Source organism: Mus musculus, chromosome 18, assembly GCF_000001635.26.
Source record: "Mus musculus strain C57BL/6J chromosome 18, GRCm38.p6 C57BL/6J".
NCBI lineage: Eukaryota > Metazoa > Chordata > Mammalia > Rodentia > Muridae > Mus > Mus musculus.
Window position 1 is genome coordinate 36,348,302 of NC_000084.6, and position 25,747 is coordinate 36,374,048.

At 43.8% G+C, this 25,747-nt stretch overlaps 1 protein-coding gene across 2 annotated transcripts in view; it reads left to right on the forward strand.

The window, feature by feature from the left end:
• The first annotated feature begins 322 nt into the window (after window positions 1-322).
• Cystm1 (cysteine-rich transmembrane module containing 1) overlaps window positions 323-25,747 on the forward strand; it is a 54,356-nt gene continuing 28,931 nt past the window's right edge. Inside the window, exons 1-2 of one of the 2 annotated variants that reach the window (NM_001081365.1) lie at window positions 323-515; window positions 18,214-18,440. In NM_001081365.1, coding sequence (NP_001074834.1) covers window positions 18,233-18,440 — 208 coding nt within the window. In that variant the 5' untranslated portion in view covers window positions 323-515; window positions 18,214-18,232. The remainder of the gene's footprint in view (window positions 516-18,213; window positions 18,441-25,747) is intronic. The other variant, NM_001368637.1, reaches the window with a different exon arrangement.

The following is a 25,747-nucleotide window of genomic DNA, read 5'->3' on the forward strand; positions in this document are numbered from 1 at the left end:
AGCCAAAGTGCGATTTAGTCATTAGCCTCAGCTCTCGTCCTCTCCCGTACAGATCTATAGCAGGCCCCGAACCTAGCAGCGGAGAAGAGGTCAGGCAGCAGCAGCAGCAGCAGCCCTACATGATGTGTACCAAGCTGGTCCTCAGCCCCCCTACCCTTTTTCCCAATCTCCGGTCCTAGCGACGTGGGGCCGGGTGCTCGCAAGGACCCGGAGTGAAACTATAGATACAGATCGGGGACCACAAGGAGCTAAGGGACAGGCTTAAGTCCCCAACGTGATGCAGAGAGGAGGGGGCGGGCTCGCGCTATGACACCGCCCTCGCTTGGTGCCGCCCCCTCGCGCGTTGCCAGGGAGATCAGGTGACTCCGGGCTTCCAGCGCAGGAGGCTCGGGTGACGTCAGGCGCGCCGCTGCGGCTCAGTGGCTCGCGACAGGTGCGGCGCTGTTGGCGTAGTCCGGTCCAGTCTTCTTCAGTCGGGACGGGGTCAGCGAGCGGCTGCTTCGTGGAGCAGAGAGGTGAGGGCTATGGGTTTGGAGTGGGGCGGCCAGCCTGGGTTAGGGCGCTGGGAGACGCGGGCGGCTGCGCGGGGAGAGCTGGCTGGGACCGCGGAGCGGCGGGTTGGGGCGCGCGGCTCCTGAGGAGAGAGGACCCCACTGCTGCCCTCGCCCGGCGCCCTGGGGCGGACTGAGTGTCTCCCGCAGTCTGCTGGGCCCGCTGGGCTCGGGAGTCCCCGGGCTGGGAACTGAGCGGGACTCGCCCCACCCTGTCTCCAGGGATGTCGGCCGGAAGCTGCTGGATTTCTTCGCCTTAGGCTGCGGTTTCTGTAGCTCCGCGACCGACCTGTGTAGGGTCGAGCTTGCTTGGGAGTGGGAGCCCGGTGCTGGGGTGAGCCGGTGTTGAGTAGGTGTGGGCGCAGGGAACCCGGGCCGCTTGCTAAGGGCGCAGGATCCGAGTGTACACCTGTTGAGGAGGTGAAACCGGAGAGGGTTTTGAGTGAGGACAGGTAAAAGGGGCCCTCTGAGGAAAAAGACCCGAGCCTTGAACTTCAAGGAGTGTTTACTGGGTATATCTGGGATGGAGAGTTTGGAGTATGAAGTTGGGACCTGTTGGGAAAAAGCTTGGGCGTCTAGCTGAGGCGTTGTATGCCCTAGGGAGCCATTAAGACATCGACTGGTTTGGGAAGTGGGAACACCATGATAAGGACACACTGAAGTGGTTGGTGTTATTCTGGAAAAGAGGTGACAACACTTGAACTCTAGTATATTTTATAATAGATTTGGTCAGGGTTCAGGCAGCCGAAATGACGGTAACATTTCATCAGGTTTTTGTCTTTATTCTAGAAGGGACATACCCAACAGTGTCTTATTTTCTTGTATTCCATTTGACTGGACAGATGACAGATGAGAGATATATATTTCTTTCTATTTGCTTGGAGACTGGAATGTTCTCAGCACATTTCAGAGACTTCAGATTGTCTTGCAAAAAATACCCCTAACCCTAGGGTGAGATTCAAACCAAACTGATTGACAGGAGTTTTAATGTGGGAAGTTACTAAAGGGAATTAGCACCAAACTATGATATGGAACGTTGAGTAAAATGTAAATTTTAAGATGGATTTTTTTTAGCTCAATTTTTTTTTCCTGCCCAACTTCTCTCAGAGTAAGATTACTTAACTTTACTGCGTATGAAGGATGTGTGTGTGTGTGTGTGTGTGTGTGTGTGTGTTTCTGGTTTTGATTTTGAGGAGATAGTCTCGAACATAGTCCAGGCTGGCTTCTGTCCTCATACAGCTGAGTCCAAGGCTTTAAACACCTCATCGTCCTGTCTCTACCTTCCAAGTACTGGGTTTATAGGCACACACCATAAACAAAGCACTTAAACTTTGTTTAAATAGTAGGGTATTTTATTTTGACTTCCTGAGAAGCCCAAAAAGTGTATTTTGGGTTTATAAGGAGGAATGCTTTGGTGATTTATATTTTTTGTATTCCTTAAAATATATTGATGCTGTTGAAACATCAAGTATTTTGTTTTCTGTAAAGAATCGAAGTGACCAAACCAATTTGTATTGTATTTGTTTGACTTCAGAAAACAAAATTGGGCCTCTGGGGATTTTGTACAGTGAAAAGCAGTTTAGGGAATTGTTGAGAACTTAGGAAGGTGTCCTCAGCTGGTTTGTGTGTAAATGTAGAAACTGGTACAGCACTCTGGAGAGCCTATCTAGAGTGGTTGAGACAGGGAAAATGAACTGCTTCCAGTCCGTCCACTCAGTGAGATTGGTCTCTGTAAATGAAGTCCTGAGAGGTGATTTTAAAACAGGTTCAACCACAAAACTGCAGTGTGCCTAAAGGCCACAGGGGTTCTTTTTTGTTTATTTTTGTTTTTTTTGAGACAGGGTTTCTCTGTGTAGCCTTGGCTGTCCTGGAACTTGCTCTGTAGACCAGACCAGACTAGACTGCCTTGGAACACACAGAGATCCGTCTGTCTCTCTCCCAAGTGCTGGGTTAAAGGTGAGTGCCATGGAGGTACTTAAGTGTCTCTGCAGGAACCTAAGAATTGTTGGAAATTAGATGCCTTGGGGCACATCAAATTTTTTCCTGATAAATAAACAGTTTTCCAAATTTCTGATCATATTTCAGCTGCTGAACTAATTCTGCCTCCTTTGGAAAGAAACAGATTTTCCTCCTATCTTCCCTCTCCCAGTCACTGGGAGCTGTCAGGACAGTTAAGTAGGCTGAGAGCTTTTTTGGAATTTTTCCACTTTCATTCACCCTAGCCACCCCCACATGTTTTCTCATTGGTAGAGACCTTAAGAGTTCATTGTCAGGAGAAAAAAAAAATGTTAGTGTGCTTTCCTAAACACAGGCTGTGATAAACACCAGGGCCGGCCTTCCAGCATTCAAGACACAAGGTTTTCCTTACATGGAATGGAGCCAAAGACTAGTGATGTAGCTCACTGTCAGAGTGCCTGCCAAGCCCACATGACCCACATGGGGGTCTATTCCCACACCAAAGTGGAAAAAGTTGTTTGTTGTTGTGGTAATAATTTAATCTCAATCCTGCTCCACATTAGATGTTTTTTGTTTTGTTTTGTTTTGTTTTTGTTTTGTTCCCAGATGAAAGACACAAAACTTGTATTTATGATAAGCCTTAAAAGCACTAGAGCTGGGCAGATATTCACTCTCTAAGCTATTATGTCTACTTCCCTACCAATAACCCTGAGTTAGAATTTACCATGCGCTGGGCAGTGGTGGCGTACTCCTTTAATCCCAGCACTTGGGTGGCGGAGGCAGGTGTGTTTCTGAGTTCAAGGCCAGCCTGGTCTACAGAGTGAGCTCCAGGACAGCCAGGACTGCACAGAGAAACCCTGTCTCGAAAAACCAACCCAACAAACAGAACTTACCATGTTACATCTGAGCAGCTCTTAAGTCCAATTAGCCAGCCCTCATGCCCATGTTTTCATAACACCTACCCCATGGCTCCCTTTCCTCTCTCCACCTTCTTCTCTTTCTCCTGGTTTGGTCTTGCCTCAGACCCCAAGCCCAGGAACCGAAACTCCACCTCTCTCTCTTCGGCCCAGCTATAGGCTGTAGGCATCTTTATTCAACCAATAGTTTTAAATTAATGAGCAAGGTTACACGGCACCATTTTGCTTACGTGAAGATTTCCTCATCCCTGCAGGAAACCGTGGCCAGCATTACAATAAACAGCAACAGACCCAACCTCAACATGTTGTAATTCCAGTGATAAGGGAAATTGTGAGTTCCAGGTGGGCTATATACTGAATTTGAGCCAAACTTGGGCCATGCAGTAACACTGTCTCAAAAATAAAATAAAATGAAATAAGTGAGAAATCAAAAGAATTGGGCTAAGGTGAGAGACTCAAACTGGTATATTTTGAGCCCTTCACCTTAGTCACTCCCTTTTGTTATGGTCTGTACCCTCTTCACAGAGACGTAATTAATAAGAAGCTATATGAGATTTGAACAGCTCCAAAGCAGGACATTTCAATTCCTGGATGAGTGCTGTACTTTGAGATGTAGCAAATTTTTAAAAAGAAGTGAAAGTTACAAACTTTTGCTGAAATACCATTTATACTTAGAGTCCTTTTTGCCCCTCTTCCCACCCTCAGAGTCTTTAGAATTAGTTACGAATCAACTTATGATCAAGATCTAGAGATCACACACCTGTTTTTATTTCATGTGCAAATAAATACGTGTTTCATTTTCTTATGCTCTTTCTCTATTACCACGTGTTGATTCTGTCAAGCATTTGCAGTAAAGCAATAACAGGGTAGGCTGTGGAGCTGGCAGCTTCCTAGCCAGGATCCTCTGACAGCAAGATTGTTACTGGAAACTGTCTCAGCCCTTAGGGAGTTAGGCAGATAGTCCTTACTTAAAGCTCATCAGAGGTAGAGACGTCTGCATGACTGCTCACTAAATTGGGTGAGAATTGAATAGTTATCTTTGACATTTTCCTGTCTTGTTCAGCCACAGGTCTGGCTATAGTGAGATTCAGGCCTTGCTGTTGCAGGGACTCTACGGAGCTGTAGAATATGTAGAAATATGAAGGAGCTGTAGAAATATGAAGGTTAGCCTTCATATTTCTGATTTGTTGCCTGAGTAAAGCTTTCTTACCTGAGGGAAATTTAGACAGAAGAGACTTCTGTTTTCCTCAAGCTAAGCTGAGTGCTATGTCCCAGTCCTCAAAGCTCCCTATTTTTGTCCAAGGCAAATAATTGGCTTGGCTATAAAATGGGAGTTAGCAATTACAGACAGCAGGATAGGAGCATGGGATAGGAGTGGACTCTCTAGCCTCATATGCAAAAGTTCATGCCCCCGTTGAGAACTGGATAAAACGGGCTCAACAATAGGAAGGTTTTAGGAAATGTGGAATATCAGTACCCCATCTACCAAGGTTCAAATTAACATTTTCCTACTTTATAGTGGGACAACATTTTACCCATATAACTATTCTTGGATTTTTTTTTAGTATAATTATAATGTTCAGTAAATTACAAGAGATTTTTCAATATCCTTCCCTGCTACATACACTTTTTTTTCTTTCCATTTTTTAAAAAAAATGAGATCTTTTAAAAGATGACAGGGTCTCATCTCAAACAGGCTGACCTCAAATTGCCATATAGCTGAGGCTAGGCTTGAACATCTGGTCCTCCTGCTTCTATGTCCCATGTGCCGGGATTATAGCCATGTGACACTATGCCTGGCTCTCAATACTTGATTATAGAATGTGCTTTTTGAATGATTTTGTACAACTTTTGACTAATGGTAATTCAAGTACATTTAAGGTAGGCTGAGCTAAGCTATGGTATTTACAATAGTAACTGCATTTTTAAATTTATGATATTTCTAACTCATAGGTTTGTCGGAGTGTAACCCCATCATAAGCAGAGGAACGCTGGGACTGAGTTAGGCCTCGTAGCCAAATATGTACAACTAGTGGGATCCTCACATCTAAAACAAGGAGACAAATAGTTTGAGTCTGGCCTATGAGCCGCAGACAGCGGGAGTGATTGATAGTTTTCTGAACTCTTAATTAGATGTTTTTGGGGAGTGTTGGTAGTCATGGTGGGAGGATAGTTTACCTGAGTGTACTCATTAGGGAGTAAACGCTTTCTCTATCCAGAGATGCCTATCATTAGTTCCCTGATGACTTGTGCTTAAGAATTGTTACCTAGTCCCAAGAGCCTTGGCTAGAAAACCTATCACATTTGAAAACTATCTAGACATGCTCAGTGACAAGAGAAAGGCAGGGATAGTGAACAGTGGAGCTGCACAAGTTTCTGGGGGAGGGGAGAACCTGGGCCGTCCTAGGCATCTTCCACATTCATTTCAGCATCAGGACTGGAGGCAGGGAGCAGTCGGTGAGATGTGTGAGGAGCAGACACTCGTAGGAACATGCCTGTCTCAAGTCATTAAGTCTTGTCCTTGATGCCATAGTGGCCTCCTGGATGCTCCAGCTCTTGTGAATCTTCCTTCACTCAGCCGTTCCAGCAAGGCCCACTGTCACACTAATGGCAGATCCAGGAAGTCAGTAGGCAGCCTCAGCCTTCTGGCTCTCTGACTCTTGCATTAAGATTGTTGATTCATCAGTGTCTGAGGGTGGATATGAAACTACTGGTACCAACTTTTTCAAGAGAAAAAAAGGAAACGCCAGGTGTTTCTCATGATTCTTTTGTGTTCCGTATGTGTGATTTCTGTCCTATCTACATGCTTTCCTTGCTGTTCTTTTTAAAGACATTTTTCATTACAGAAATATTTTTTATGTGTATGCCTGCATGTATGACTGTGTATCATATGCATGCCTGCTGCCCATGGAGTGCAGAGGAGGACATTGGATCCCCTGGGACTGAACTTAAAGACTGTTGGGAGCTGCCTTGTGGTTGCTGGGAATCTTCTACTTTGGGCCTTCTGGAAGAATAGCCAGTGCTCTTAACCACTGAGCCATCTCTCCAGCCCCCTAACACCTTCAAAGTGACTCTTAAGTGACTAGGGTAACACATCTTGTCCTAACTATTTTGTGCGTGCCTAGACACTCCTCAGCTTTCCACCCTCCAATAACCACATTCACCTTGCCTTTGGGACCGCACATGACCCTGACCATGGTCCAGAGGTTAACCAAAATAATTAATGTTTGTGCAAGCTAAAACAAAACTGAAATGACTAGAGGAAGTGCAAATCAAAGTAATTGTTTTATATTGTGTGGAAAATGCTGCTAAGCCCAGCAAAAGGACAAATGTTATAAGGCTACTCAGACCCCCTCGAACACTGATGCAATTGGGAGTTGTGGCTTTAAAAATGCTGTACCCATGAGCTTTGGCATTAGGAAACGTTTTGGAGCCATTAGCCTATTCTTGGTCTGACCATTATTAAAGGACCATTATTATTGCTGATTAGTATTGTTATTACTATTACTTTGTTTGAGGCAGGGTTTCTTTGTGTAGCACTGGCTGTCCTAGAACTTGCTATGTAGACCAGGCTGATCTCGAACTCACAGAGATTCACCTGTCTCTGCCCCACCCAAGTTCTGGATTAAGGGCGTGCATCATCACCGCCCAGCTTTCATCTCAGTTTTTAAAACTTGAAAATTTTGATCCCAGGACTCACATGGTAGAAAGAGAGAAATGAGCCCCTACAGGTTATCCTCTGACTTCTACTGGCGTATCCTGTGCCCTATGATACACGTGTGCTGGAGTGTGGACACACATACTAAATAAATTAATAAATTTTTAACTTGAAATTTTATTTATAAGGGAAACTATCCTATCACTGCCTTTAAGTTGAAAACTACTGTATCACCTGCCACAAATAGAAGGTGAATATTATAAGCTAAAATTGTACATGATCTCTAAATCTTAGTGCGTACATATTCACCCAATGAGATGACTCATCTGTGGTGAGTCTTCCAGGTGGCAGTCAGTGGGTGGTAGGGCTGGTTTGGGTAGGCAGACCTTCAGAGAAGTCTCCTTAAACCTTGTCCTAAAATTTGTGCATACTAAGAAAGCCACAAAATGAAGAATCTAGTTACTGAGACTAAGTAGCACACAGCAAACCTACCTCAGGAAACCAAGTTAAAAGGATTACAAGCTCAAGGCCAGACTAGGCTACATAGCAAGACTGTGTCTCCAAAAAAAGAAAAGCCAATCTAATGCTCTGGTAGACTGGTAGAGCCTTACTTTATTGATGATGTGCTGCAGTACTGTCCTTTCTATGCAAGTGTGCCCCTGGAAAATGCAGGTTTTATTTATGCAATTAGTTTCTAGTTTCGCTGGTGCTATTAACTGCTTTAAACCCTCTGTCTTTTTTTGCATGTTGAGTGTTCTTTGTAAGTGTTCACAGTGACAGAAAATTGTCATCTAGAATTTACTTCTTCTAGTCTTTATTATCCATAGTGCTTATACCTTTAACAGTGTTAGAAGCCAGGATGGGAGAGTGCTCGATGCTGGGGTGGTAGCATCGGTGCTACTGCAGGCGTGAAGTGAACTGAAATTTACTGTTGTCTGTTAAGAGAGCTACCTGCCGCGTTGACAGAGCTGTGGCTCTCTGTGTGGGTTAGAAAAGTGGCTTTCATAGTGGAGCAAAGAGGGCCGTTTGGGTATTCATCAGGAGTCAGGAGCGCTTAGTTAAATTGCCAGCACATTAAGCTGTAGGGGCCTTTTACTGAACCATCAAGATGTCAGCTTTCCCACAAAGCCCAGTCCAATGCTCTGGGAGGCTGGTGGAACCTGCCTTTCAGGGGCTGTGCTGGTGGGGGACCTGACCTGGGAAGTGGCTTTATCAGACTGGTTGGGAGGGATGGCCCTGTCCCTTTATAGTGTGTCCTCTCAACTTGGCAGGGGGCAGAGTTCTTCCCTTCTCTCTGGTTTTCTCTGCTCTAACCTCTCCTTTCATTTCCCTAACTCACTTTCCGTGTTAACAGCTTTCTTCCCCCTTTCCCTTCCCTTCTGTTCACTGCTGCCCCCTCTTTTGATCCTTTCTCTCACTGGGCCTCATTTTCTCTCCATTTTCACTTTGAGGGCTGACTTGTTTGAAGTTTTAGAGTTAGTGCTGTCCTGTGACTGGATGTTATTCAGAGGCCCTGTCCTTTTTCTCTGAGGAGCAGCCTGCCATAGCCCCTCAGATAGCAGCCCTGACAGGCTCTGACCCAGAGTCTGAGCTGAGTGCCTGAGGGAGGCTCCAGGAACGGCCTGTGTGAAGCTGGTGTGGGTTTCCCAGCAGTACTTTGTACACTGATCACCACCGCCTTTTTTTTTTTTAAGATTTATTTATTATTATATCTAAGTACACTGTAGCTGTCTTCAGACACACCAGAAGATCTTATTAAGGATGGTTGTGAGCCACCATGTGGTTGCTGGGATTTGAACTCATGACCTTTGGAAGAGCAGTAAGTGCTCTCACCTGCTGAGCCATCTCTCCAGCCCCACCACCACCTTTTTTATTGACAGGTAATGTTTATAAGAGATTCTCTCCACAGTTCTTAGTCAGACAAGGGGCTAAGCTGTGCCCCTAGAGACTCCTTTTGGAAGCTCAAGGCAAAGGTAGTCTGCATTCAGACAACCTATGGGTTTTGCCATAGGACCAGCCACAGTGAAGGCTGGAACAGATGGGTGATAAGGTGGCCTGGGATCCTACTAGTCCTATCTTGCAGCCAGATGTTCCCAGATGGTTTCTGGAACAAATTCTATTTTCCTTGTCGTTGGAAGCATCCTTTTCTTCTCAGTAAAGTAAGAAATAATTTTTTCCCCTAAAAGCCATTTGACATTTAGTCAAGGGTAGTCAGCAGGAACTTGAACCTTTATTGCTAATATGCCATACAGGGCATAGTGGTACACACATTTAATCCTAGCACTCCAGAGGCAGAGGCAGGCAGATCTCTGTGAAGTCAAAGCCAGTCTAGTCTACATAGTGAGTTTCAGGACAGAGAAGCCACGAAGTGAGACCCTGTCTAAAAAAAAACCCCAAACCTAACTAAAATAAAAGACCAGCATGGTCTGTGTAGACCATCTAGGGCTATAGAATGAGATCTTGCCTCAAAAAAGTACAACGTATAAACAATGTACTCTATAGTTGTATTCAGTAACATAACCATTTATTGTGATCTAATTTTTGTTTTTGATTCGTGTTTTATGAAAGGGTCTTGAATGTAGCCTGGATATAGTAGGCAGGCTGGTCTTCAACTTGTAATCTTACTGTTTAGTTCTCTCAAGTGTTAGCATTATAGTCTTTGACAATAGAAATTGACTTTTACTTACTTATTACTTGATTGATTGATTGATTGATTGATTGATTGATTAAGAGAAGATCTCACTGTGTATTGCTGGCCAGTCTGGATTTTAATTGGCTATGTAGACCGGGCTGGTCTCAAACTCAAAAGATCCACCTGTTTCTTCTTCCCAAGCGCCAGGATTAATGCCTGACTTAAAACTTTATTTTTAAATCCAAATAGCTAAGTGAATGCATGGCATTGCAAATGCTGCCTAGTTTTTTTGGTTGCTGCTGCGGTTTAACTACACTGGCCCATGTAGTTCTGTCTCATTGTTCTGAAGGGTCTCAGGTAGCAGTGTTACTTCTATGGTTTGCGAGTACCTGGGTTTATTTTGCCTTCACTAACGGTAGACTTTTGGGGATGCTATATATCATGTGTGTGTGTTATATACCTGTTATGAATATACAACAATAAACCCGTGCAGATGTATGTAAAGTTTTAGAAGCTTAGCATACTGCTGTAATATATATCTGTGAGATGAAACCCCTAGAGGCAGACCTTCCAGTTCAAAAGATAATATGTTCATTTAATTACCTGAGGTATAATTTTAAATATGATCTGGGCATAGTGACACACACTTGTAATCCCAGCACTTGGGAGGCTGAGGCAGGAGGAGTTCAAGTTTCAGACTAGCCCAGACTACATATAGGGAGACGTCAGAGGAAGCAAGGTAGAAGTCCTTCAGTAAACACCTTAGCTTGTGAGTTTGGGGTTGGATCTGAGATCTTTTCCTCAGCTAGCTGCACATTTACTGGTGTAGTCTGACTTCCCTACCGAGGGTTTTGTTCTGCTTCTACCTCATTGTGTAGCTCTGAAATATAGCTCCTGGGCTCCTAACTCCAATTTGTCCAGTCAGTAGCAGACTACTTTACAATACCTTTGAAATTAGAAAACTTCCAGAGTTTCCTTCCTGATGCAGTAATGGAGAAGACTGGTAAAGCCCACACTAATGTTAGACATCTTCTGCAGTAGTTACTTCATTATGTGGTTGAGTGATTGGGTCGGCTGGTGGTACCTGGCAAGCAGATGCAGATGAAGTTCTAAGATTCAGTAAAGAATAGCTATATAAAAGCATCCTGAGCGACTGTCTCACCTTTAGCCTCTTCTGTACAACAGCCCCCCACCGTAGTGACCCCTGACCGTTTCTGAAATGTACTTTTTTTCTTTGTTACTTCCCAGATTGTTGCCTCTGACTAATGATATGCTCGCCACTTCTGCTTAGAAACTGAGCTTCCCTGACTGCTTATTTACTTTTGTGCACATAGTACTCTGCTTCCCGTCTTATAAGTTGGTCTGTAATGGCTGCTGCTGTCTGTCTGTCTCTGTAGTCTGAACAGGAACTAACTCATGCACACACCATCTCAGTAGGCCTGGAACTGCTAGTGTTGAGTTACACTTGATGTCCTGGGACATTTTCATGGACTGGATGAATGACCTGTGTGAATAGCATAAGGCAACACGCCAAAGGTACAGTTAAGTGAAAACTATAAATCATGGAGAAAGACAAAACTAATAATTCTAGAGCCATTTTTAAGCTCAACAATCTACACTCAAAATTAAGCGGGCAGATTCAAAAGTTGAGGAGCCTAGAACATAAAACAGTCTATTTATGAAGGTCCTTTTAGAAGGGCAGCTAAAAGAGATAGGTGCCTTTAGGTTATGATCTGTTCTTGTGGGTTTTTTTTTTTAAAGATTTATTTATTATTATATGTAAGTACACTGTAGCTGTCTTCAGACACACCAGAAGGGGGCATCAGAGATCATTACGGGTGGTTGTGAGTCACCATGTGGTTGCTGGGATTTGAACTCAGGACCTTTGGAAGAGCAGTCGGTGCTCTTAACCGCTGAGCCATCTCTCCAGCCCCTCTTGTGGGTTTTTAACTTTAAAGACAATTATACAAGCTGCCAGGCTAGAAGTATCCTGACTTCATGCTTCAATAGTGTGAGTGTAACCCATATTTAACCCTGCCATATACCTAGCCAAGCATCTTCTTAGTTATGACAAAAAGAGTCTCGACTACAAAAGCCACAGCAAAAAAAAAAAAAAAAAAAAAAAAAAAAGCAGTGAGGAACAGATGTGGGGTAGTTAGTTACTGAGGCGAAGCTGGTAACCGGGAGGGAAATTGGCTTCTCAGAAGAGGCAGTCTTAAGAGGTGAAGGTGGACATTAAAAAGGAGCAAACCTCATGAACATATCAGAAAGCACTAAGAAAATTAATTTTCCCAAGCTTACTAAAGTGCCAGCCACCTTTTAAAAGTATTATTATTATATAGAATAATATGTAGTAGTAATAATAATAATAATAATAAACTACCTCTAATTTCAGAACCCTAAGCAAACCATTATAGATTTTTTCCCCTTATAGCTAAGTATTATCTGTTTGCTTTACAATGTAGAATATGAAAACTTGACTGTTCAACCCAGTGGATTCATATTTCTTATGCAAACATGACCCAGCTCAAAATACAGACCATTTTTCTCAGGTGAACAGAATCATAGACCATCATGGTGGTGCTTGTTCCCGCGGATTTCGCTTGCCTGTCTCCGGGAGTCACAGGAATAGTTCTTTCATTGAGTACTGGTAGGATATTGTTGTTTGCCCCATATAAATGTGCCATAGTTAATCTGTTCTACTGCTGATTTAGAGAGTTTCCAGTTTGAAGCAGTTATAATTCAAAGCTACTCTGGTGTATGTCTGTGTGGGCTTTTGCATTTCTTCCTTCAGCACACATGCTGAATATGTTTTGACCAACAACTGCTGCATAAAACCACAGTGGCCCACTTAGTGATATATAGTAGAAATTTGTAAAAAGATACTCTGTCATGTTTGTACAGGTGAGTCACCAGTGACACAGTTCCTCAGAAGTTATACTGAAATTTAAACAAAGCATGACACTGTTGCCTCCCTGATTTCTCAGAACTACCCTGCAGTTAAGTAAGGATAACCGGTTATCAGGACAAGAATTGCTGAGTCATCAGACAAACTGAACATATGACGTACATTTTCCTAAAAGTTTGATGCTTTAGTTTTTATTTATAGTTCTATGATGTGTTGTGTTATTTTTGTATATAAGGCTAGGAGACTCTCCACCCCCACCCTCAAAATAGCCAATTAAATCCAGACTGTTTACTGGAAACACGATCTTTTCCTTTCTCAATGGTAGTGGTATCCTTATGTTAAATTAAGTGACTGTACTGTGTGAATTTGTTTTAGGACTTGTCATTCAATTTAAATGTTTTAAAGTTTACTTTAGGGGCTAACAAGATGGCTCAGCAGGAACAGGCACCTGTCACCAAGCCTGATGACCTGAGTTTAGTCTCTGGGACCCACATGATAGAAGGAGAGAACTGACCCCCAAAAGTTGTCTCTCACTTTCATACATGTCATGGTATACTCATGCTCACAACACGCACTCATGCACACACACACACACACACACACACACACACACACACACACAAATAGTAAAAGTTCAATGTTTATTGCAATTGCCCAAATTTGTTATACTTATTTGTGTGTGTGTGTGTGTGTGTGTATAAAACATGTGGAGGTCATATGCTTGCATAGCAATTTACAACTGAGCTATGTCTTCAGCCCAGGACTGTTCTATTACATTGATCTTTTTATTAGTGTTTATTTTAACAAAATTGTGCAGATTATATAGCTTCCTTTTGTACATATGTATATGATATGCATGTGTGCATGTACATGAGTAGATCAGACGTTGATGTCTTTTTCTAGTCTCCATCTTTTGTTTTATTGCTTTAACAGCTTTATGTACACACACACACACACACACACACACACACACACACACACACACAGAGTAGTCCTTTTCACCCCGTTACCCTGTCTCATATTCCCTCCTCTCTTCTGTTTCCATCTTATTTTTCAGTCAGGGTCTCACTCTCCCTGGAACTCACGATTTGGCTAGACTAGCAGGCCAGGAAGCCCCATCATTTTCTCTCCTCATCCCCAGCCCTGGGGTTGTAAAGCCATGGGTGTTGCGCGTAGCTTTTTACATGGGTTCTGGGATTGAACTCAAGTCCTTGTGCATTCCTGGTAAGCTCTTTACCAACTGAGCCCCCTCACCGGCTCCTAAATTTCCCTGCACAGCATTATATTTTATTTCAAAAGCATAGAACTGATGGCTGAGAGCATAGTTTAATAGAGCACTTGCCTAGCATGTGTGAGGTTTGGGGTTCCATCTTCAGCACTAGACCCCATAGATAAACACACAGAAATGAAAACAGAACTCACCCACAGAGAAACTAATTAGATAGACATACCGTAGTAACTTTTTTCTTGTGTAGGTGTGTACGTTGTGATTTTTTTCCCCTGCTTTATTTAGTACCAGTAAGAAGGTCAGAGGATAATGTGTGAGCCAGTGCTCTCTTTCCACCCAGTGAGTTCCAAAGATCAAATTCTGGCCATCAGGCGTAGAAGGAAGCACTTTTACATGCTAATAAGCCTTCTTGCCTGGCCCTTTTTGGTCTCTCATGTTGAAGACCTCACCCTCCAGTGTCTGATAATCTTTGTTCATTTATTTATATATGAAGCAATAAAAAGTCAGAAGTCCTCTATGCATGGTCTTACCATAGTTGGCTGAAGAAGTTATTTCTTTGTTGTCCTCTTCTGTATCAGTATCTGATTTTTTTTTTTTTTCTGAGACAGGATTTCACTGTGTAGCCCTGGCTGTCCTGGAACTCACTCTGTAGACCAGGCTGGTCTCAAACTCAGAGATCTGCTTAGCTTGCCTCTGCCTCCCCAGTGCTGGGATTAAGGGCATGGGCCAGTATCTGATTTTTTACCATTGAGATTGTTCAGTTTCTCTGGAGGAACTGTCTTCACCACACTGCCTACAGGAGTCGAGTCAGCAGCTGCCAGGTAGATGCAAACAGTGATAATTTTTAAGGTTATTATATTTTTATTTCTTGGCTATCTATTTTGATGAGACCTTAGAGCATCTTATCTCTGAAAACAACTTTCACAAACAGTTTCTGCCCTTCTTGTTACACTGGAGAATGACTGTAATCTTGTGACTGTGTTGAGTGTGTTTTTGTGTCTAGAACAAGATCTTGGGAGGACAGTGGGCAGTTTAGTCTGTGAATGGATCCTGGCTGTTGCACCCCTTCAGGTCGTCCCTTCGAAGCTCTTGTTCAGCTTTAATGCCTCATACTGTTTACCGTTAACCTGTAGTATATACTCTACTCTAGCAAGGCCTATGCTTTACCAAATTTATGAGGGAAACCAGTCAAGTGATAAGTCCAGCATCTCAAATTTAGAACTCATTAGTTCTTTGCTTATGCAGTGTGGTCTGTAGTGATGTGACTGTGTTAGGTGACCTTTGTCAGGCCGGTTTGTTTCTTTGGTGGCTGGAGAACAATAAGTTTTTCCCCAGTGAAGTCCTGCTTTTCAAATTCTAGTTCTAGGACCTTTGATTTCATTCAGACTCTCTTTGTGTAGCTTTTGCTGTTCTTTTGTTTCGAGTGGGTTTTTGTTGTTGTTGTTAGAAGAAATTGGACACAGATCTATCTCTGTTTCTTTAAGCCGACTGCCTGGGAAATGCAGGAGCAAGTGTGGAGGGAAGGGAGCGATGGTTGCTGGAACTACTGTATGGCTTATGTTTTCTGTAGGTGTCTCTGAATAACATAATTTTCTTCCTCCTTAGACATGTTATTCTTTGGATAACGGAGAAAGACTCATGCTAAAAGTGAAGAGGGAACACAACTGAGGGGGAAGGGCATTCAGAGAGAACCGCACAGGACAGGGAGGAGTGAGAACAAACGGTTAAGAACAGTCACGGAGCATGCAGCAAAGCACGGAGGTGCCGAGTGTGGCAGTTCTGAGCCTCTTGGGTTTTGTTTTCTTCTCCATTGCTCACTGTTCTCAGGACAGTATCGTCCGAGAAAGATAGCTTTGGCTTTGCCTAGAATGAGAATTTCCATTAATGTATAGGCTTGCTGGATGGACCAGGTTAAACCCACAGCTATAATGAAGGTAGGTCATGTATACTGAATTTCAGGGCAGAGTAGTTACAAGTGTTCTACTTTGGCGACTTAAAAATACATAATGGAATGGCCATCTGCAAGTTAGTAAGAATGATTTCTGTGTTAATCAGCTTCCTGCTGGAGAGAAGAGACAAAATGCATTAGTGGTCAGTGTTTTCCCATCAGGTGATGCTTGTAGTGTCAGTCACTGTGGGGAAAGGCTTTGTAGACTAGGATGGGTGTCACACTGGCATGTAACAGAGGTGAGAGAACAGGAACAATCAAGGGTGGCTTCTGTTGTTGTTTATTCTTGGGATGTGCGGGGTGTGTGTAAGTGCACATGCGCACTTGCCATGATGCATATGTGGAGGACATCTTTCAGTGTTGGTCCTCTTACCCTCCACAGTGTTTGAAACAGGACCCCTCTTGTTATAGAGGACTACAGACATGTAAGTGCCACTGAGCCTGGCTTTGTGTGGGTTCTGGAGAGTCCAGCTCACGTCCTCATGCTTGAGCACACATACCAAGTCCTTCTTAGCTGCACTAGTTGGGTGTTTGTTTTTGGTTTGTTTTTGGTTTTTTCCAGAGTCTCTATTAGACTCTGGAAAAGTAAGTCTTTAAAATGGGAGGCATAATGCATATGTGGTAAAACAGATCCTAACTGCTTTCAAGGGACACTCCCTCTACCCCCACTTCCTCTGCTAGGTTTAAGCCATTACTCTAGCAGTCATTGTATTTGTTTTTCAACCATTTGTCCAAAGCGAGTTTGAGTCACACTGATAGCTATTCCTCACTATTTAGTCCACTTCCTATATGTGTGTTTAGTTGTACGTCCTTGCTTGTTACTTGACATGCTTGCTCATCATTGGCTCCCAGGATTAGAAGAGCTATAGAAGTAGTTTAGGTTAGGCCAGTAGGTTAGGTTAGTTCAGTCTTTCGTAATACCCACTGTATCTTAAGGCTAACAGTTGCTGATTGGCTAGTAGCAATTTGGTAGGCCATAGCTTTCATAGACCTTTATGTGCCTGTGTTAATGGCAAGGGAAGCTTGGGTTGTTAGAACCAGCTACTGAAAGAACTGAACTGCGTCAGTCTGTCCTGCTGACCAGGAAATGGCATTTATGATGAACTCAGTTCTGGGTTCCTTGAGTCATTTGTGATTAAAAAAGGAAGATGCTGACCTTGATTAGTGTAGCAGCTTGGGAGCTTCCCCTAGAGCTGGGACTAGATGAGCTTTTCGTGAAGCACATGGACTGTAGCAAGAGCTGATGGTATCTAGCTGGAAATCTGATACTATTTGGGAGGAAGAATATGAAAGTTATATAAGTAATCTGTTACATTAATCCAAAATCCCTAGGGAATCTTAAAAGATTATTCTGGCCTTTATAAAATCACTTAAGAATTTATTCATTACTTATTCTAAAAAAGAATTAATGGGATTACTAATTTGTAGTTACTAGATTCTTTCCTACTATTTAATTGGGGTTAGAAGACAAAATAGGTTAAATATTAGTGCAGGCTATAGTTAACAGTGAGGCAGTATGGTATCGCAGGAATCGTGTTGTTTAAGTGACTCATGGAGAGTATACCTTGTTCCCCAGTTATGAATTGTTTGCTTTTAATCTGGACGTCTCTGTGCCAGGCACTGAGGTGATTGTAGAGATGATGGAAGCAATATGTTAGCCCTCGAAGCTTCAGGCCCAGTCAAGAGAATATTTAATAGGCTTGGGGCCCAGGAAGCATAGGCTCCTCGTAGAAACAAACCACTGGGGACAGGAACTTGTGAGCACAGTGAAGATTCCTGGTGAGTCTTCCAAAGATTCTTGGGAGTGTGGAAGCTTGGAGGAAATTTTTGCTCGGTATTCTTTCTCTATAGACAGCTCACTGCTTAGAGTCACGGGTCTGGAAAGAACAACCATATTATCCTGGAGCCAAGACAAGGGGTGTGTCTGGTCACTGGTAGCAATGCTGCCTCTTAGGAGACACCACTGTAGCCCAAGCCTGTCTATTGGAGGGCTCTTTAGTATTGGACCAGCATCTTCTGGTCTGGTTGATAGTGTTATTAGATTTTTTGCTATCTTAAAGCTAGCCAGGCACATTTATGGACATTTCAGGGAATTTAAAAACAACTTATCATGTTACTCATTCAGCACATTCATTGAGGAGACTCCAGCACTAAGCAAGCCTCTGAGGACATGGTGGTGATCCAGAACTGACTTGATGGATCCTGTTGTCACAGCCTCCTCTCTGGGATAGAAGTGAGGACAAGCAGACAGTAAGATAATAGCCGTGTGGATGAGAAGGAGCCAAGATGGGCAAGGCTTCAGCTTCGCAGAGTTGTCGAGGCGCCTTTAAGGCGTTTAGTAAATGATCTCATCAGTTGGAAATTGTTTCTAGTGGTTTCCATATGCAAATAATTTTTATTCTCTTTGTCCCTTAGGTGCATCACCAGGTTCCCGATGAACCCAGAGAACCCTCCACCGTATCCGGGCCCCGGGCCAACAGCCCCATACCCACCTTATCCACAACAGCCAATGGGGCCAATGGGGCCTATGGGAGCCCCACCTCCTCAGGGGTACCCCTACCCACCACCTCAGGGGTACCCCTATCAAGGATACCCACAGTACGGCTGGCAGGGTGGACCTCAGGAGCCTCCTAAGACCACAGGTAGGCGCGTATGAATATGCAAATGTGCATGTCTTGGTGCCACACCCCCAAAGAGAGTGTTTGCATGATTCCTTGGCAGAGACCAAGGAAATTGTGACCTTTGTGGTTTCTGATTGAGGTTTGATGCTGTTGGCTCAGAGTGGCTTTCACTCAAGAGGCCCCAGTCAGTTCTGCCTTCTTCCTTCGTGCCTCTTGTACCCTCTGTGGGGATGACGTACTGGCTGACATGTTCTCTAGGGGATTCCTCCTTGAGCACTGGTGGGGAAAATAGCCATTGGTGTCTTCCTCTTGCAGCTGTTTGTTTTAGCTTATTAGGGTTATTTTATGTTAGCTTGTTGGCCCTCACGTCATCCTCCGGCCTTGCTGCTGAGGTTGGTTTTCTTACTATTTTCATAATTCTGATCAGTCTATCGCTTGAGATTGCCCCTGTTTGCTGGGTCTGTATGCTCGAGCAGTGCTACTCAAGGCAGTTCATTTATTGAAGAGTAAACTTACTGGACTGCAAGAACCCAAGAAAGTGGGAGCAAATGTTAAAAAAGAGCAACTTGACATTGCTGGCATATAATCACTCTTTATATAAAAGCTATCAATCAGTGCAGGATTAAAAATAAAACCCGGCGAGAAGCATTGTGCTGCATACATGTCTTGTGACTATTTTATAACCCTTTGGTTTACAGAACAGCTGTTTCGGCTTTTAAAAACGGTTAATTTTACCAAATGGTTTCCTAAAAGCTTTATGTATATCAACATTTAATCCTTGCAACAACTCTATGAGCAAAATTAGGGCCTTGTGTATGCTACACAAGTGCTACCTCGGAGATGGTCCCCCTGCCTGTCATATATTAGGGTTAATCTAGGTGCACACCTCTTCAAGTTGGACAGTTAGGGTTTTGCACTTTACTGTGTTATATGCCAACACAGCAAAAAAGGATAAAAGAAATTAGTCCAGCATCTGGCTTGTCTAGTAGATTCTGCCCAAACTGAAATTCATGAATGCTCGTCTGGTGTTTCATCCTTCACCCAAAACACTCTTTGCCAGTTCCAGGCTTACTCTCTAGTGTGCATTTGATAAGTTTAGAATTTTATTCAGTTTGTCTAGAACAAGTGCATCTTAGGTTATGTGGACTTCCTGCAGAAAATACAGATTTGAGTTTCTTTTTGTTGGTTTAATTAATATTGATAACTGCCGTTTTAAGAAAAGGTTTCTTTATTCTGGAGATCAAAAGTGTTAGCAATCATAATTCACAAGTTTGTGTGAAAGTTATTTAACATGCTTGCCTGCAGTTGTGAGTTATTAACTACCCGAGTTCATTATGTACCCGAGGAAAGCAGGCACTGGCACCCAGTCAGCTGCTTTTTTCACTTAGGGCCCAGGACCTGTGGACAGAATTCTGGAGGTGACTTCATTGTAGAATGAACCTGTTGGGCACCGTTTCACTCCTCGTTCTTGGTATTGTCTCTGGGATCTCCACTCAGAATCATTTGCTGTTCTGTTATGTGTCTGAGCTTTATATAGAAATTTAGGCCTTTCTCTCCAGTTAGAAGATTTTAGATTTACCTGTTTCTGCTCTCACTTTCTACTGAAGTTCAAGTGTAGGCTGTAGTTCTCTCGACTAATAGCTGCACAAGTGGAGTGTCTTCTGCAAAGCCAGGAGGCCATCCTTCAGCCATTCGAGACAGGTTTCTCTGTGTAACAGACCTGGCTGTCCTAGAACTTTGTACACCAGGCTGACTTCAAACGCAGAGACCCACCTGCCTCTGCCTCCCAAGTGCTAGGAGAAAGGCGAATACCACCACACCCAGCTCCTTCAGCCATTCTTAATTGACTTTTGGTAATTATTAAAGGCTTAACGTGGATGTGATGCATGCATGGGCAGGTAGCTGATCTAAGAGCTTTCTTTGGTCACCTATTTATGATATACAGTTTATTTTTCAGGCCTTGTAGTCAAGGGCCTGAAAAATGGCTCAGTGGGCAAAGGAGCTTGCTACCAAACCTGACAACCTGTTTGATATCCCCTAGACTCCTCATGGTGAATGGAAGAACCTACTCCTGCACACTGTCCCTTGACCTTCAGGTACCTGAGCTGTGGCATGGGGGTGCGCACACATACACACAAGCAAGCAAGCAAACAAACAAAAATTTAGCAAGAAATTATAGCCTAAACTAAACTAAAACAAAACAAAAACCCCTTTCATCTGTCTCAGAAACCTGGCCTTTTGAAATCACCTAAGTGGACATGTCTGAAGGGACAAAGCTCCCCAAAGGGATGCCTGCAACTTCATCTAGGATCTCGTATGATTTTTCCTAACTATAACAAGTATTCCTTGTTATATTATGCTCACTATCAGCCTCAAGCAATGTCAACAGCAGCCCTGTAACATCGGCCCTATGCCACAGAGGTGGAGTCTGAGGCTTATCGAGATTGTACTACAGCTATTTATTGTATATAGCACAGTATATCCCCCAAAATCAACCACTTCAAACAATGATGATTTTATTATTGGTATTTTGTGAATTGGCAGGGAGATTCTTTTGCTTCATGTACTCTCTTGTGGGATCACGTGATTAATTCAGCTGTTAGCCTGGTGGGGGCTGGGATGTCTAAGACTGTCTCTCTCTTTCATGAATAGAGTGTTGGCTTGCTCGCATGAGCCTCTCTATACACATCTCCCTTCACTGGGTAGACTAGCCTCCCAGTCTTAGAAGTAGATATGTTTTGCTGTTCTTATCTCTCCCATGAATTAAACAGATTCATATCCAAGACTACCAGGTATCTTAGCCAATAACTACATTAGCTTAAATGATCCACCATTGAGGGGCTGGGAAGCTCAGCGGTTAGGAGCTCTGGCTGTTCTTCTAGAGGACCCAGGTTCCATTCCCAGCAGTTACATGGCAGCTCATAATCATAGGTAACTCCAGTTCCAGAAATCTGATACCCTCTTCTGTCCTCTGCAGACTCCAGGCATGTGCAGTGCATAGACATGCATACGGCAAAAAAAAAAAAAAAATCCGTCACTGAAGTAGCCTCTGTGGACTAGGCCTCTTACTAATCTTTCTCATGCTACCTTCACACTCGCTCCTCACCCCCACTTTGCCCCGCCCTGCTCTATACATCTCTGTAGATCAAAATAAAATACGTGCTTGACACCTGTCATCCCCTAAGCCATACTCTACCAGCACACGAATGGACTCAAAAGCATCTCCTCTCCCCACATTCTGTTTTCATTTTATACTCCGTCTGGCTCCTCAGTGCCCAAATTCAAGTGGCCTCACTTTTACGTAGTAGTGTATGTAGGCTTTGACTGAAACTGTTTTCAGTCAAGACTTGTCGGGGCACACGTGACACCTCAGCCCTTATTAATGAGCAACAGAGAACTGCCTGCTGCCTAATAAAGGTGGTGGTCCAACTAGGGAAAAAACAGAAGTCTGGGAGTGGGGGCTGCAGGGAGCAGAAAGCCACCGACCACACCGTGGGGAGGAAAGCCTGGGATACGGTTAAGATACATGGGCGGTAAATAAGCAGGATGCTGAACAAAAGGAAGCTCAAGACAGAAGCACTTAGCCAAGAATAGGAAAGGTCCCAGCACAGGATTAAATATGACCCAGATTTGGCAAACCAGAGTCTTGCCAAAGCAGAATTTAAGGCTTGCTGCTAGTGGAAGTTTGGTATACATTTGGTCATCTGAGCAATTAGAGGTTATAATTGTAGTTTAGATAGGACTGTGCAGGAAGGTTGATTCATCTCTTCTCTGAATGCTGCTTACTAGGGCTGCAACACAGATCATAATAACAGTGTGCTTGCTTCCCGGCCAACCCTGGCCCATTTTTTAAGACAGGGTCTTATATATAGTTCAGGCTGACCTCAAACTCACTATGTAGCGGAGGATGACCTTGAACTCCTGACTCCCTGGCCTCTGTCTCCCAAATGCTGGCTTACAGACCTGCACCACCATGCCAGACACCAGGCACCCTGTCTGCCCTGTAGTAAGTTTTATAAACATTGCTGCTGGCTTTGCATCATTATCTGGCGGTGCTGTTGGTTTAATTTACCCTGCACTGCGGGGAAGAGGTGCAGCTGCTCCTCTTTGGAGCATCTTCAAGAGGCTGAGAGGGAGAGAAACGTGACGGCAGACTGCCTTCAGAAAGCTAAGGAGATTCTGTTGTTTAGGGGACCTGAAAGTCTTTATTCTTGTGTGTTCCCCACCAGCCTCGGGCTTCTCCACTCTAACTGGCTGTTTGGCTTTTTTAGTTTCCTTAAAGGTTTCATTCAGAGGCAGAGGCAGGCGGATTTCTGAGTTCGAGGCCAGCCTGGTCTACAAAGTGAGTTCCAGGACAGCCAGGGCTACACAGAGAAACCCTGTCTCGAAAAACCAAAAAAACAAAAACAAAAACAAAGGTTTCATTCAGTTGAGCCACATGCTATGTCAAGAGGTTTAGTTTTGGTGGGAATTTGTACTCTGGTTTATTTTAACCAGAACTCCATAAAAAATAAACAAGTTACCTATCAAACATCTTGGTTGGGCAGTTGAAGTGCTCTGGTCCTAGATGTCCCTCTCCCTGCCTCCCTCTCTCTTCCCTCCCTCCGTGGGCAGCTTCAGGGTGGTTAGGTCCCAAATCTTCCTTTAAAAAAAATAAACAAAATACTTATTTAGCTTGATTCTGAAATAATTTCAGACACATATAAACATTGCAAAAGTAATACAGATCACCTGGACTTCCCCAAGCCACGTCTCCTCACAGTGCAGTCATCTGTTATGTTCTTACTCTCAATAAGCCAAGAATGATATTGTTCTACCATACTCTTTGATGTGGGATCTTGCTATGTATGTGTAGCTCAGGCTGGTCTTCAGCCTAGTCTTTCTCACCTTTCTGAGTGCTAGGATTTCAGACATGCATCCCTGACTCTCTTAGTTGCAGCTCTCAAGCATACATTCCATTCCAAGGGGTGTGAGTAAGTAGACTTCACGCCTTTGTAAGATGGTGGCATCATTTTACCAAATGCCACATTCATGGAAGGTCTTCAGAAACAGTTTTTTGTTTTGTTTGGTTTTTCGAGACAGGGTTTCTCTGTGTAGCCCTGGCTGTCCTGGAGCTCACTTTGTAGACCAGGCTGGCCTTGAACTCAGAAATCCGCCTGCCTCTGCCTCCCGAGTGCTGGGATTAAAGGCGATCGCCACCACCGCCCAGTTTCAGAAACAGTTCTAGTGGTGGCAGGTGAATTCTTGTACAGTGAGGCATCCTAAGTGACAGTTCTAGCTTCTTATGAACATACAGTAGTGGAAACAGTTAAGTTAATGAAACAAAATTGTATCTCTCTAATCTTGTGTCAGAAAACAGGTGCCAGACTTGGTAGAGAATGTCTGTCACCCTGGCTACTTGAGATGTTGAGACAGGAGGATCACATTCAAGGCTTGCCAAGGCTACAGAGAAAATAAGTACTTGGTCTTTAAGGAAAGTTCTGTAAACTGTTAGAAGGAATGAAAAAGGGATTGTAATACTTTCCCTAAATTAAAGTGACTCCCACTCATTCAGGTACATCCGTCCTGAGAGCTGAAAGAATCCTGTGCAGGTGACCCCAGGTTAATCAGAGCAGCAGAGCTACCTAGGTCACAGCAAACATCACTGATACATACTCCTGCGCTGCATGGATTTGGCCTTGGAATCCTCACTCACGCTTGCTAGGCAGCCATTATTGAGTACATTTGAGTTTTACATGGACCCAGTTATCTTATTTTTCTTACTAAGCCAATCCCCTCTTGTTAGAGAAACTGATAACCACAAAACCGTTAGTGATTTGCCAGGATTAGTGAGCTCTTTTGTTTGGGTGAATTCGGTTGTGTTAAGACATGGTCTTTCTTTGTAGCCAAGGCTAGCCTCCTCCTGATTGAGCTTACTGGTGTGAGGCATAGCTCCTGGCTAAGAACCACAAGTGTTGACTTAAAAACAGAGGGCTCTGATTTCAAGCTAAGCACATAACCTCCTTGTGCTCTGCTACGAAGATCCAGCACAGATTTGCCAGAAATTCTGAAACACCCACCAAAGGAAAATATTCTTTCAGCTTTTTCTCTTTCTTTATCCCTCACAGCACAAACAAATGAAATAAAATTATCTAGTAATTATAATAGGCTAGTAGTTTTCTCCTCCTCTTCTTCTTCCTTCTCTTCCCCCTTTTCCTCCTCATCTTCCTCCTTTTTGTCCCCCTTTTTTTTTCTTTTTTGAGACAGGATCTCACTATGTAGCCCTAGCTGGCCTTGAACTCACAGAGATCCACCTGCCTCTGCCTTCTAGGTGCTGGGATTAAAGGCCTGCGCCACCACATATTTGCTTCCAGGCAAGTTTCTTAGCCTCCCTGGTCTTTGACTGTCCCCACCTCCCTTTGGAAATCTCATAAAGGCAGTTTCTTCTCTTTTGTCTCTTCTAGAAGAGTGCTGAGTGCTTGGTATACACACACACACACACAGACACACACAGACACACACACACAGAGAGAGACAGACACAGAGAGAGAGACACACACACACACAGACACACACATACACACACACACACAGAGACACACACACGTATGTAGAACTGACATGCATGTATATACACTCTATACATATGTATTGGGTGAATGGAAATGTTTCAAAAAGTGGCTGTGAATTTGTTAGTTATGTGGGCCCCTCCCCACTCTCTCTTTGAGATCCTTTCCTTGCTTTTTAGCCACAAGACCTGGTTTTATACATAGTGTTCTAGGACAGGACTATGGTATCTGGCAAAATACGGATTTAAAATGAATTCTACTTACGGCGCTGTCCTTTGGGATGCCCACGTGGAGCTACAAAGCCCAATTGGCCTTAGAATTAGGTTTCTAAGTTGGGAGCCTCCCATTGACCCCATTTTCCATCTCTGTAATCTGAAGGAAGGAATGGGGGTGCCTTTCTTTTCAGGGCTTGATTTCTCTTGGCTAGCAATAATTGTCAGAACGGGGTGGGGGGGTGGCAATGATGGAAACCCACGTTTCTCTCTCTGTGCTCCATTCTTGATGTCTGGCTGCTTTCATCAGTTACTGTGAGGATAGACGGGATGGCAATGTAGTCGTGCTGACTTCTCTGGATAACTGGCCTGTGTGGGACTGCAGCCTGGATTGTGTGAGCCTTCCGTGCCTGCTTTTATCAGAAACTCTGAACCCTGATCGTGAGGTTGGTTCTCTGAGAAGCCTCTCCAGCATGGACAGTCTGGTGGATCTCCTCCTTCCCTCCCCCTCCCTCCCCCCTTCTCTTCTCCACCCCCCCTTCCCCCCTTCCTTTCTTTTTGTCTTTTT